At 41.4% G+C, this 12,137-nt stretch overlaps 1 protein-coding gene across 6 annotated transcripts in view; it reads left to right on the top strand.

Annotated features, from left to right (window-relative positions):
* The window catches only part of LOC119970292 (probable global transcription activator SNF2L2), a 188,747-nt gene that overhangs the window by 147,476 nt on the left and 29,134 nt on the right, over positions 1-12,137 (top strand). For all 6 annotated transcript variants that reach the window (XM_038804675.1, XM_038804672.1, XM_038804676.1 and 3 more), the window contains 2 exons: positions 1,866-2,083; positions 3,656-3,761. In XM_038804675.1, coding sequence (XP_038660603.1) covers positions 1,866-2,083; positions 3,656-3,761 — 324 coding nt within the window. The remainder of the gene's footprint in view (positions 1-1,865; positions 2,084-3,655; positions 3,762-12,137) is intronic.

Raw genomic sequence — 12,137 nt, 5'->3', positions numbered from 1 at the left:
TTTATTCCTAGTAACAGTTATGAAGGTCAGTTCTGTGGAATGGATTTTCTTTAGTGAAACTTCAGCAATCTCGGAATGGTGTACACCTGTGTGTCATTTTATCACGATGGCTTGAGGTGCAGTTGAACACAGTTTCATGTATTTCCATATAAAAACAGCACCATTCAAAATCCTCCCTCACAAAGACTGTCAGGATTTAAGTAGCAATGGGACCCACTTGAGATTTGACTGTTCTTTGATATTGCTGACTGGCAGAGATTTGACTGCTCTTTGATATTGCTGAGTAGCAGATTTGATGTCATTCAATTGTAAATTTGATGCATTTTGTTTAAGGACTGGGAAAGTAATTATTATAGGTATTTTTTGAAATTGCCATAGTTAAATTTAAAAGTTTCTGGCATATTTGGGTATAATTACAATAACATATAATCCACGTCGTGCATTGGATACCCCATCACTGGTCATTAGGTCAAGATTTTGCATTGTTAGGGTTTCTCTTCCTGTAGCAATGGAGAACTAGAATACGAAAAATTTAATTTTGAGAAAATGTTAATGTCTGCAAAGAGTAAAAATTGAATAAGTGAGGAGAGCAAGGAGGCGAGGGCTTCCCCTTGGTTTTCCATTGCATTCCTTTGCTTCCAAGTCCTTGAATGTTCTTTCACCTTCCAAATCCTTGCCCATTTTCCTTGAACTCCATGTTCGAATCTCCAGACTCTGTTTCAATCCACCATAGTGCCACACTCCAATGAAAGTCACAAATGGTTTTCTTTGTGACTTTTGGCAATAGTAAACTGTCCTTCCTTGGCCTTCTCTACTTTCCAGCAGACTTTAACACTGTTCGACTCTGATCACCTCTCATTTGCTGTCCAATAGGCGAGACAACACCTGCCTGGTTCCATTCTTGTCACTCAAGTTGTAGCCAGAGAATCACATGCAATGACATCTTGTCCTGCTCCTACACAGTTGCCTGTGGTTTCCCCAAAGATCCACCCGTAGCACTCTCCTATTTCACATCTATGTGCTGCTCCACGGCAGCATTCTCTGAAAACACAGCATCAGTTTCCTTACCTTGACCAAGTTTTTAAAGGAGACCAGATGCAAGTTATCGTTGGGATAACTGAACAAATTATTTTGTGTGGAGATAAGGCAGGTAAAAGGGCATTTTCCCCAAGAGAAATTCTGAACTTACTGTTCTAAGCAAGAATGGGGTCTGAAAAATGTGTGACAAATTGCTCATTATTGTGCCGTGCAACAGTTAATTTATGCAGCATTTTCTGACCTTGAATGATTAATCCATTCATTTCATTTCATTAATGGTATTCGTTTTGTATAAAACCCCAAAATTGAATTAAATGTAGAATTTTCCTGCAAACTTTCTTTAAAACTGAAGACCTAATCTTTATGGAATGATGTAGGGATTAGATCACTGATGTGCAACCTTACATGGTAACGGTTTGAGGATTTTCACCTATTTATTAGTCATACACTGGTAGAAATAAATCCACCCCTTGTGAACTGAGACGTTCTGGGATCCCATATCGATTGTGGCATAACCTTTTGACAGTTTTTTCCTTTTGTGGAGAAGAGCAGAATCAAGTCTGGAATATAAATTGAGTCTTTTGGGATCTGTATTTCTTCTTGCTGTTTCTCCCACATTTAAAAAGCGTGGGAGTAAAAACAACAGTTAACGAATGGACTGTGATAACATCACTTTTTACATTATCAAACTCCTCCATCCAACGTGGAGTTTCTAGGCTAAGTATCTAAATGGTCAACCATCACCTGTACTTCCAGAGTAAACCTTTTATAAAGACTTAAATTCCAAATTTTGGAGAGGGTGGTAAATTTGTAATATTTCTGATTAGGCAATTGAAGACGGCAATTTAGAAGAAATGGAAGAGGAAATACGTCAGAAGAAAGCTAGAAAGCGCAGAAGAAATGTAGATAAAGATCCATCAAAAGACGATGGAAAGAAGAAGAAAAAGAGAGGCAGACCTCCAGCTGAAAAACTGTCTCCGAATCCACCGAGGATCACAAAACAGATGAATGCAATCATTGATACTGTTATTAACTACAGAGACAGGTAAAATAAGTTTCACGTTTAGATTCTTATTTGAAACCAAGCATCTCATTACTCCAAAAATTCAGATTCCCAGCAGCAGAAAAATTGGTATTTAAGGCATTGAGCCTCGGTTTCCAACGTCAATCATGTATTGGCGAAAATATCAGATGGAATATAAATCCACTAGTAGGAAAAACTAAGGCCCGAGGGCACAGCCTCAAACTGAAGGGGCGATCCCTTGGAACTGAGGTGAGGAGGGACTTCTTCAACTAGAGGGTGGTGAATCTGTGGAACTTATTGCTGCAGAAGGCTGTGGAGGCAAAATAACTGAGTGTCTTTAAGACAGACATAGATAGGTTCTTGATTAATAAGGAGATCAGGGGTTTCTTGATTAATAAGGGGTTATGGGGAGAGGGTGGGAGAATGGTGATGAGAAACAAATCAGCCATGATTGAATGGCAGAACAGGCTCGATGGGTCGAATGGTCTAGTTCTGCTCCTATGTCTTATGGTCTTATAGGAGCAATCATCTTTGAATTATATAAGTAAATAAAAAACACAATAGTTTCTTCTGAAGCAATCTTTAATTGCAGCTCTCCTTGGAGGCTAGTTCTTGGGTTAGTTATCTTCAATTAAAAATAAGTTATAGAATCATAGTATGGGTCCAGCACTGAATGAGGCTATCTCTCTACAGGTGCCACTCAGTTAATCCCACTCCCTATACATTCCCTGTAGACCAACATTTTTTTTCAGTGCAGCAGGAAAAGGGATGTTCATGTCAATGATTCCTTGAGGTCTAGCACTAACCCTCCACAGTTCACAATGCTTCCAGGTTTTGTACAAAATCTGCAAATTTAAAAATAAACTGGGATTGTTCTTCCTAGAGAGACGGAGGCTGAGGGTTGACTCGGTAGAAGTTTATAAAATTATTAGGGGTATAGATAGTGTGAACAGTTGGAGGCTTTTTCCCAGGGCAGAAATGACAACTACAAGGGGGCACAAGTTCAAGGTGAGGGGGTGGGGGGAAAGATTCAGTCGAGATGTGCGGGGGAAGTTTTTTTACACAGAGGCTGGTAGTGGCCTGGCATGCACTGCCAAGTGAGGTGGTTGAAGCAGATACGTTAGCGACCTTTAAGACTTATCTGGGTAGGCACATGAAGAGACGGCTATAGAAGGATACAGGCATTTGGTCTAGATAGGACATGCGATCAGCGCAGGTTTAGAGGGCCGAAGAGCCTGTTCCTGTGCTGTATTGTTCTTTGCCTGTTTTGTACTCCATACTGAAGGAGGTACATATGGGCCTGAATCTTCCACTCAGGGTCGTGGCCCCTATTTCTGATCCTGATTAGACAAAAAAATGCCCACTTCCTCCAGTTTATCTGGTCAATCTTCTGATGGAGGATCCAGCAGAATTGATTCAGCGCAGGAAACCTCTGAATGCAGTAATGAATTTATAGTTAAAAGAAAGTGAAAGATATAGATACAGATGGAATTTGGATTGAATTTGTACAAATGTTTTTGTAATGTATTGGTGATATATATATGTGTGTATGCAGAACTGATCCAGTTTCATTTATCTTTGTCTTGAAACTAGCTTGAGCCGACAGCTAAGTGAGGTTTTTATCCAGTTGCCTTCACGGAAGGAGCTCCCTGAATACTATGAGCTAATCCGAAAACCTGTGGATTTCAAAAAAATTAAGGTGGGATAGATCACAATTGAGGTTATTTAGCCACATAACAGCAGTTACACAAAAAATGTTTTTCCTCTCTAGTTTGTGTTTTTTTTAACTACTGAAAGTAATCAGATTTTACTTTAAAACAGAATTAAAGCACCATTATGTTCCGATGAATTGAATGGAGAAACGCATGCAAATTTTCACCATCCAGTTTAATAGAGGGAATGTTAAGTAGAGTAAGACATTGCTCCTTGTACATCACTGACTGCCTAGAGAGCCTCACTGTATATCTTCAAGTGCAAAGAAGATGCATTTGAATCTACTTTCTGCTTCATGTCACTACCACCGTTGTTCCGTGCTGCCATTATCCCTTTTATTCCATTGATTTTAGCTTTACTATCAAGCCTGTTTTGTGGCACTTAAATAGCCATCTGTTGTAAGCCTTTGTATATCATATCAACCACATTACCTTCCATCAACTTCATCTGCTACCTCATCGGATCATAAAAGTTATACTGGAGGTAATGTAAGCATAGGCATTGGAAAATAAATTGATTTTCAGCTTGTTTCTGGCCACTTGAGATAACATTGTATATACAATTTTGGTATAAGATTTTGTATCTCGTCATTTGACTGAAGTATAAAATGACCTGGCGGTCATGTTTGTTTTATTTTTATGGCAGTTGCTGCATTTGTGATTTACTGGTGTATGATATACTTTGCTGCCTCAGACTGCAGCTCATTAGAAGAAATCGTCCTTTGTTAGTGATAATCCAATAATCCAAGGGTTTTTGTCTCTAGTTACTAGAAAAAAGATGCATCCGTGAGGTACAGGCAACTAAAATAGATGAAGCACTTGGGGAATACAAGGAAAGTAGAAAAGAGCTCAAGCAGGGAGTTAGGGCAAAAAGGGGTCACCCAAGGCATTTTATACATATATTAGGAACAAGAGGGTAGCTAGAGAAAGAGTTGGTCCACTCGAGGACAAAGAGGGAAATTATGTGCAGAACCAGAGGTCCTTAATGAGTATTTTGCATCAGTATTCACAAAGGAGAGGGACATGTTGATTGGCGGTGTCTCGGAGGGATGTGTAAACACTTTAGAACAGGCCATTATTACGAGGGACGCAGTTTTAGGTGTGTTAAAAAGCATTAAGATAGACAAATCCCCAGGGCCAGATGGCATCTATCCCAGATTACTGAGGGAGACAAGAGATGAAATCGTTGGGCCTCTAACAGAAATCTTTGTGTCCTCGTTGGCCACAGCTGAGATCCCAGAGGATTGGAGGATAGTCAATGTTGTAGCATAACTTAAGAAGGGTTGCAAGGATAATCCGGGTAATTATGGGCCAGTGAGTTTGAAGTCAGTGATAGTGAAATTGTTGAAAAAGATTTTCCGAGATAGAATCTATACACATTTGGAAGTGAACGATCTTATTAGCGACAGAGAGCATGGTTTTGTAAAAGGGAGGTCATGTCTCACTAATTTAGTTTAAGTTTTTGAGGAGGTGACAAAAATGATTGATGAGGGAAGGACTGTGAATGTTGTCTACATGGACTTTAGTAAAGCATTTGATAAGGTCCCTCATGGCAGGCTGGTGCAAAAGATTCAGGGGTGAACTAGCTGGATGAGGTTATTTATCATTTATTTTACATGTCATAGATTTATTAAGTATACAGTGCATGACATAGCACCTAACATATGCTTAGCAGAGTATTTGAAAAGATGATTTGGTTGAGAATCTGAACACGTCACAACTCTGAACTTTGGCCTTTATACGTCCAAATGCTCAGTGCAAACTGCCCCTTTTAAATATTAATCCTGATAGGGTATCAGGGTAGCACAGTGTTTAGCACTATTGCATCACAATGCCAGAGACCTGGGTTCGATTTCCGGCTGTCTGTACGGAGTCTGCACGTTCTGCCTATGTCTGCGTGGGTTTCTTCTGGGTGCTCCGGTTTCCTACCATAAGCCCTGAAAGATGTGCTTGTTAGATGGATTGGACATTCTGAATTCTCCCTCCGTGTACCTGAACAGGTGCCAGAGTGTGGCGACTGGGGGATTTTCACAGTAACTTCATTGCAGTGTTAATGTAAGTCTACTTGTGATACGAATAAACATTATTATTATGATAATATACCTGTTTCTGCACAATATGATTATACAAAAGTTAAAATACAACTACATATGAGGAGAATTTATTTGAACTTTTCCCCAGGCAATTACTTCAATCAATAAGCTGATTTCTTTACTTAATCATTTTCCATTGGGCTAATGAGCACTTTCTAACTTCCTTAATATTTGCTTTATCAAAGGTTTCCCTCTTGTTGCATGTAATTTTAATTTTACCAAATGCAATTTTATAAATGTGCCACTGATTAAGCATCATTCAGTACCAGTCAATGTCTTGTTTTTAGACAATTAACATGGCTAATGCATTTACAGCTTTGTAAGACCAAGGCACTAATTTTCTGAACAGGAGTGCTCCAAAGGCTGCTACACACCTTCAAGCAGATGCAATTTTTATTGGTGGGATGTCCAAAATACAACTTATGGGCTTTAGTTATTTGAGCAAAAGGTCTAATACTGCTGGAGATATTTGGGAGAGGTCCAGGTACCCATTGGGATTGGTAAAAATAGACATCAATGCATGTAAAATGTGTATAAACTATGGAACTGTCAATTCAGTTAAATCAAGCTCTTTAAAGTTTTGAAGAAAGACAGCCTACCTTTGGGGGGGGGGGAAACAACAATGCTTGCAATTTCACTGTCTGTTGACATACATTTGTGAGTGATCATTATAGGATTAGAGCTGCATGACTCATCACAGTGAGAGTCCTTTTAGCTTATTGTTCGAAGTGATTATAAAGTATTTGATGTGCGACTGTAAATACAAATGTTTTCTTGACATTGAAGATTTCCTTTAAGAAATTTATATCCATTATATACGTTTTTAAATAGTTCTGTGGGAGCCTTGAGTTAGCACTAAGTTGGCTTGGGGGCTCTAAAGGACAGTGATGAGTAGAGGGACAAACGTTGCCCTGGTGAGTATAAGGAGCCATGGGATGTGGTGGACGCATGAAGTAAGGTGCGTATGGGGAAGGTGTGTGAGAGTGAGGGCTAGAGGGCTCTTTTTGGTTTTCTTGTGTGTCTACAACTAGGACAAAGTCCCAGAGCATGTGACTGGCCTTTTAAATGGCCCACCTCTGCACCCTGTAGCCTCTGTGGCTGGTTCTGCTCAGCTTCAATGGGTGGCGGGTCTGATTCCTGTTAACAATCCAAACCCCCATCCAGAATATGAATCGGAGCATCGGGGGCACATTCTCCCGAGCCAGGTTTGCAGAGTTCAAAAAGTTTCAAGCAAAAATTTGGCCCTAACTATACTGCCTGAAATTTACCAATACTAATTATAGATTTTTGGAACTTGAGGGCCAGTGTATAATGGCACATCATTCTGTGCGGGCTCTCTAAAGGAGCAATTTGCCCACAGACACCTCTGCCATCTTCCCTTAGTATGGCATATTCCTCCTTTTCAGATAATCCAATTCTCTTTTGCATTCAATTGAATCTACACGCTCCCCCGCCCCAGCACACACACTCGAGCATTACATTCCAGATCCTAACCACTTGCCACGTGAAAATCTTTTCCCTTTATGTCATCATTTACTTCTTTTGCCAATTATCTTAAAACTGTGCCCTTTGGTGTTTGATTCTTCCATCAAAAGAACTATTCCTCCTTACTCTGTAAATTCTCCTCCGGTTTTGAGGTATAAACCTCTTTTCAATTTAAGTTTCTAGGTTCCGGGTCCTTAATAAGTTTTTAAAAATTCCTTTACGGGATGTGGGCGTCACTGGTTAAGCCAGCATTTATTGCCCATCCCTAGTTGCCCTTCAAAAGGTGGTGATGAGTTGTCTTCTTGAACCACTGCAGTCTCTGAGGTGAAGGTACACCCACTGTGCTGTTGGGGAGAGAGTTCCAAGTTTTGACCCAGCAACAAAAATGGAATGGCAATATATTTCCAAGTCAAGTTGGTGAGGACCTCCAGGTGGTGAGGTTCCCAGGTATCTGCTGCTCTTGTCTTTCTAGATGGTAATAGACGTAGGTTTGGAAGGTGCAGCCTAAGGAACCAGGCGTGTTCCTGCAATGCATCTTGTAGATGGTATACACAGCTGCCATTGATGGTTGGTAGTGGAGGAATTGAATATTTGTGGAAGAGGGAACAATTAAACAGGCTGCTTCGTCCTGGATGCTGTTGAGCTTCTTGAGTGTTGGAGTTATACTTATCCAGGCAAGTAGAAAGTATTCCATTACACTCCTGATTTGTGCCTTCTAGATGGTGGACAGGCTTTGGGTCAGGAGGCGAGTTACTCGCCGTAGGATTCCTAGCCTTTGATCTGCGCTGGTAGCCACAGTATTAATATGGCTAGTCCAGTTCAGTTTCTAATCAATGATGATTGTAGGGGATTCAATGGTGGTAATGCGATTCAATGTCATGGGGCAATGTTTAGATCCTCTCTTGTAGGAGGTGGTCATTGGCTGGCACTTGTGTTGCACAAATGTAACTTGCCACGTTTAAGTCCAAGCCTGGATATTGTCCAGGTCTAGCTGCATTTGGACATGGGCTGCTTCATTATCTGAGGAGTTGCGAATGGTGCTGAACATTGTGCAGTCACCGGCGAACATCCACACTTCTGGCCTTATGTTGTGAGGGAGGTCATTGATGAAGCAGCTGAAGGTGGTTGAGCGTAGGACACAACCCTGACGAACTCCTGCAGTAATGTCCTGGAGCTGAGATGACTGACCTCCATTCACCACAACCATTTTTCTTTGTGCCAGGTATGACTCCAACCAGCAAAGAGTTTTCCCCCTGATTCCCATTGACTCCAGTCTAGCTAGGGCTCCTTGATGCCATACTCATCAGATGTCAATGGCAGTCACTCTCCTCACCTCTGGCATTCAGCTCTTTTGTCCATGTCGAACCAAGGCTGTAATGGAGTGACCCTGGCGAAACCCAGACTGAGCACCCGTGAGCAGGTTATTGCTGAGTAAGTGCCATTTGATAGGACTGTTGATGAATCCTTCCATGTGTTTTAGCTGTACTGGAACAGCTTGGCTAGTGGTGCGGCAAGTTGTGGAGCACAAATCTTCAATACTATTGTCAGGGCCCATAGCCTTTATAGTATCCAGTGCCGCCTTCCGTTTCTTGATGTCACGTGGAGTGAATCGTATTGGCTGAAGACTGACATCTGTGATGTGAAGTTATGGACAACCAGTATTATGAATCAAGTAGAACTTACTAAGCAGGATGTTACATATACTTAATGAAAGCAGTTATGACAGCATAGAAGTTTTTTTAATCCCTCAAAGGCCTACGGTTCCTTGAATGCTGCCAACACAGCAAAGCCTTACTTTTGTTTTTGAAATGATGTTATGTTGAATCATGTCGCAGAAGAATTACAGCACAAAAGCAATGGTGAAACTGCCAAGGAATTGAGTTTTCAACTTTATTCCCTAATTGTGACTGTCTTATCCCTCACTTGGAAACAGTCCTCTAACTTGGAAACAGTCCGAAGTTAATCTTTTCCATTTGCTATGGTCATCTGGTGGCATGCTGCCTCTGTGACTGGCGTCATGTATGCTGAAACAAATGTCATCTTTTGGACCCCAGAAGTTGCATTCCAGTGTAAACAGATGACTCAATTGGCCCAGATCTCCCAGTCTCCAGATGGTCGTATCCCATACATTTGGAAGATATGAAGGGGAAAACCCTCGGAACTTGCCACGTACTGACTGCCTGGGAATTGCCCAGGAATTTTCTACTTCTGTTGGGAAATTGCGTGACGTCTGGAACCTACCGAAACTCTGAACTAAAATTGGAGACTTCTGTTACCCAGGAAAGGTTAGAGAAGCACTAAAACTAGCTCTCACTCCTGAGTGATAACCACCTCAACTAACCCCCAGACTAAACCAACTACCCCTTCCACACTCTACCCCCTCATCCACTTACATTGTACACTTACCTTCTCTCCCTAGGTTGTCAAAGTGACATTTAAACTTACTGTTTTATGGTTAGTGCCCTAAAACTTTGGGGGGGGGGGGGAGAGGTGGCTGAACGCATCTCCGATGCTCCTACACTAAGAGAGATGGACATCTGTCCAGTGTTTAATAAGATCTGTCAGTGGGTCAACACATCCAGTCATTACACAGCACACTCCTTCAGCTATTCACAACAAGCAAAGTGCTGTCTGTATCTGACCCTAGTCCATGCTTGCAGAACTCAAAACATTGTGTCTGACATTAAATTCCACAATGGAACAGCACTTAATTAATAATCTTGATTGTGCTAAAAATTCCACTAAGATTATCAGTAGGACTTGCAGTGTGGCTCATTAACACGTGCTAGAAGCTACATCTATGCACACACAGGGCCCTGACTGCAGGCAAAATGAGCATGTTCTTGCATTGTGCTTTTTTTTAAACTAAAAGGCTTTGGATACAACCATTTCCTAGTTTATTCCCCAAGGCAATTCTTTGACCAATCAGAGTTGACCTGCTTGAATTTGAACAAAAGCTTGGCTGTAAAGAACAGTTGGCCTGGTGCATTCTCCATGGCCATGTCTGTACAAATCAGAGTCCAATTACTAATCAATCACCACTCTCTTTTCATGCAATATAAATTGTTGTTCCCTTTACAGTTGCTATTCTTCCGAATCTGTCATGAGAAAAAGCATTGACAGCATGTCTCTTGTCTCAGGTTCTGTACGACCAAACGACTATTCTTACTCTAATTATTCATATTGCTGCAGAAAATTCTCCTGAACGCACTCTGAACTCTTGTCCCTTTACACTACTATGCCAATCTATACTCAGATAATTAAGATCCCCATTATAACTACCGTATAACTTTACCTCTGTAATTTTATTGCAATTCGTACCTGCACACTTTTCCCACGAGTACGTGGCGCCTGGACTATGCCGATCAATGTAATTGCATCTTCTTTGTTCCTTAGCTCTAGCCAAATAGATTCTGTCCTTGACTCCTCCAGAATTTCCTCCCTCTCTGGCACTGCAATGTTCTCCTTAATCAACACTACCTCCCCTCTGGATGGAATGCTTATCCTTTTCCTTACGTGAGTCCCAGAGATAACATTATTCCTCATAACAATTGAGTATAACTGTGGTAACTTAGATATTTGGGATTTTTATTGTCGTTCTTTCAAAGAATGTGAGTATTGCTGGCAAGGCCAACATTTAGTGGCCATCCCTAATTGTCCTTGAGAAGGTTATGGTGCATTGTCTTCCTGAATCTCTGCAGTCCATGTGGTGTGGGTTTACCCACAGTGCTGTTAAGGAGAGAGTTATAGGATTTTGACCCAGTGACAATGAGGGAACAGCAATTCTTAGAATGGTGTGTGATCTGGAGTGGAGCTTGTGAGTGGTGATATTTCTATGCATCTGCTGCCTTTGGCCTTCTAGATGGTAGATTTGGAAGTTGCATCTTGTAGATGGTACACACACTGCTGCCACCAACCATCAATGGTGGAAAGAACTCATATAGTGATACCCTGGGACTGAGATCATTGGCATTCCAACAACCGTCACCATCTTCCTTTATGTTAGGTATGACTTAAACCAGTGTGGACTTTTCTCCCTGATTCAAATTGACTTTAGTTTTGCTCGGGCTCCTTGATGCCATGCTTGGTCAAATGCTGCATTGATGTCAGGAATAGTCATGCTCAGCTCACTCCTGGAATTCTGTTCCTTGATGCACGTTTTGTGTACAGCTGAGTGGCCTTGGTAATACCCAAACTGAGTGTTAACAGGTTGGTGCTGAGTAAATGCTGCCGCTGTTGATCCCTTGCAACACTTTGCTCCGAAATAAATACAGTTGTATCATATCGTTGAGATCTTTATTACATTTATAAAATGCCATATTTTTGCTCCATATTTAAAGTACAGTGAATCTGCAGTGGGACTGATCATGTTAAGTTAGAAACAAGGACAGTATAAAGTAAATATCCTGGGGGGGAGATTTGCTAATGCTCTTCGGGGGGGGGGTTTAAACTAATTCAGCAGGGGGATGGGAACCTAAATTGTAGTCCCAGTGTACAGGATGTTGCGAGTAGTGAGGTCAGGGATAGGGTTAAAAGTTCGAAAGAGGGCACCGGCAAGCAGGACGCTGGTTTGAAGTGTGTCTACTTCAACGCCAGCATCCGGAATAAGGTGGGTGAGCTTGCAGCATGGGTTGGTACCTGGGATCTCGATGTTGTGGCGATTTCGGAGACATGGGTAGAGCAGGGACAGGAATGGTTGTTGCAGGTTCCAGGATTTAGATGTTTCTGTAAGAACAGAGAAGATGGTAAAAGAGGGGGGGGTGTGGCATTGTTAATCAAGGAAAG

This window comes from Scyliorhinus canicula, chromosome 8 (assembly GCF_902713615.1).
Source record: "Scyliorhinus canicula chromosome 8, sScyCan1.1, whole genome shotgun sequence".
Lineage (NCBI taxonomy): Eukaryota > Metazoa > Chordata > Chondrichthyes > Carcharhiniformes > Scyliorhinidae > Scyliorhinus > Scyliorhinus canicula.
The sequence above is the reverse complement of the archived record's forward strand: the minus strand, read 5'-3'. Positions and strand labels throughout refer to the sequence as shown.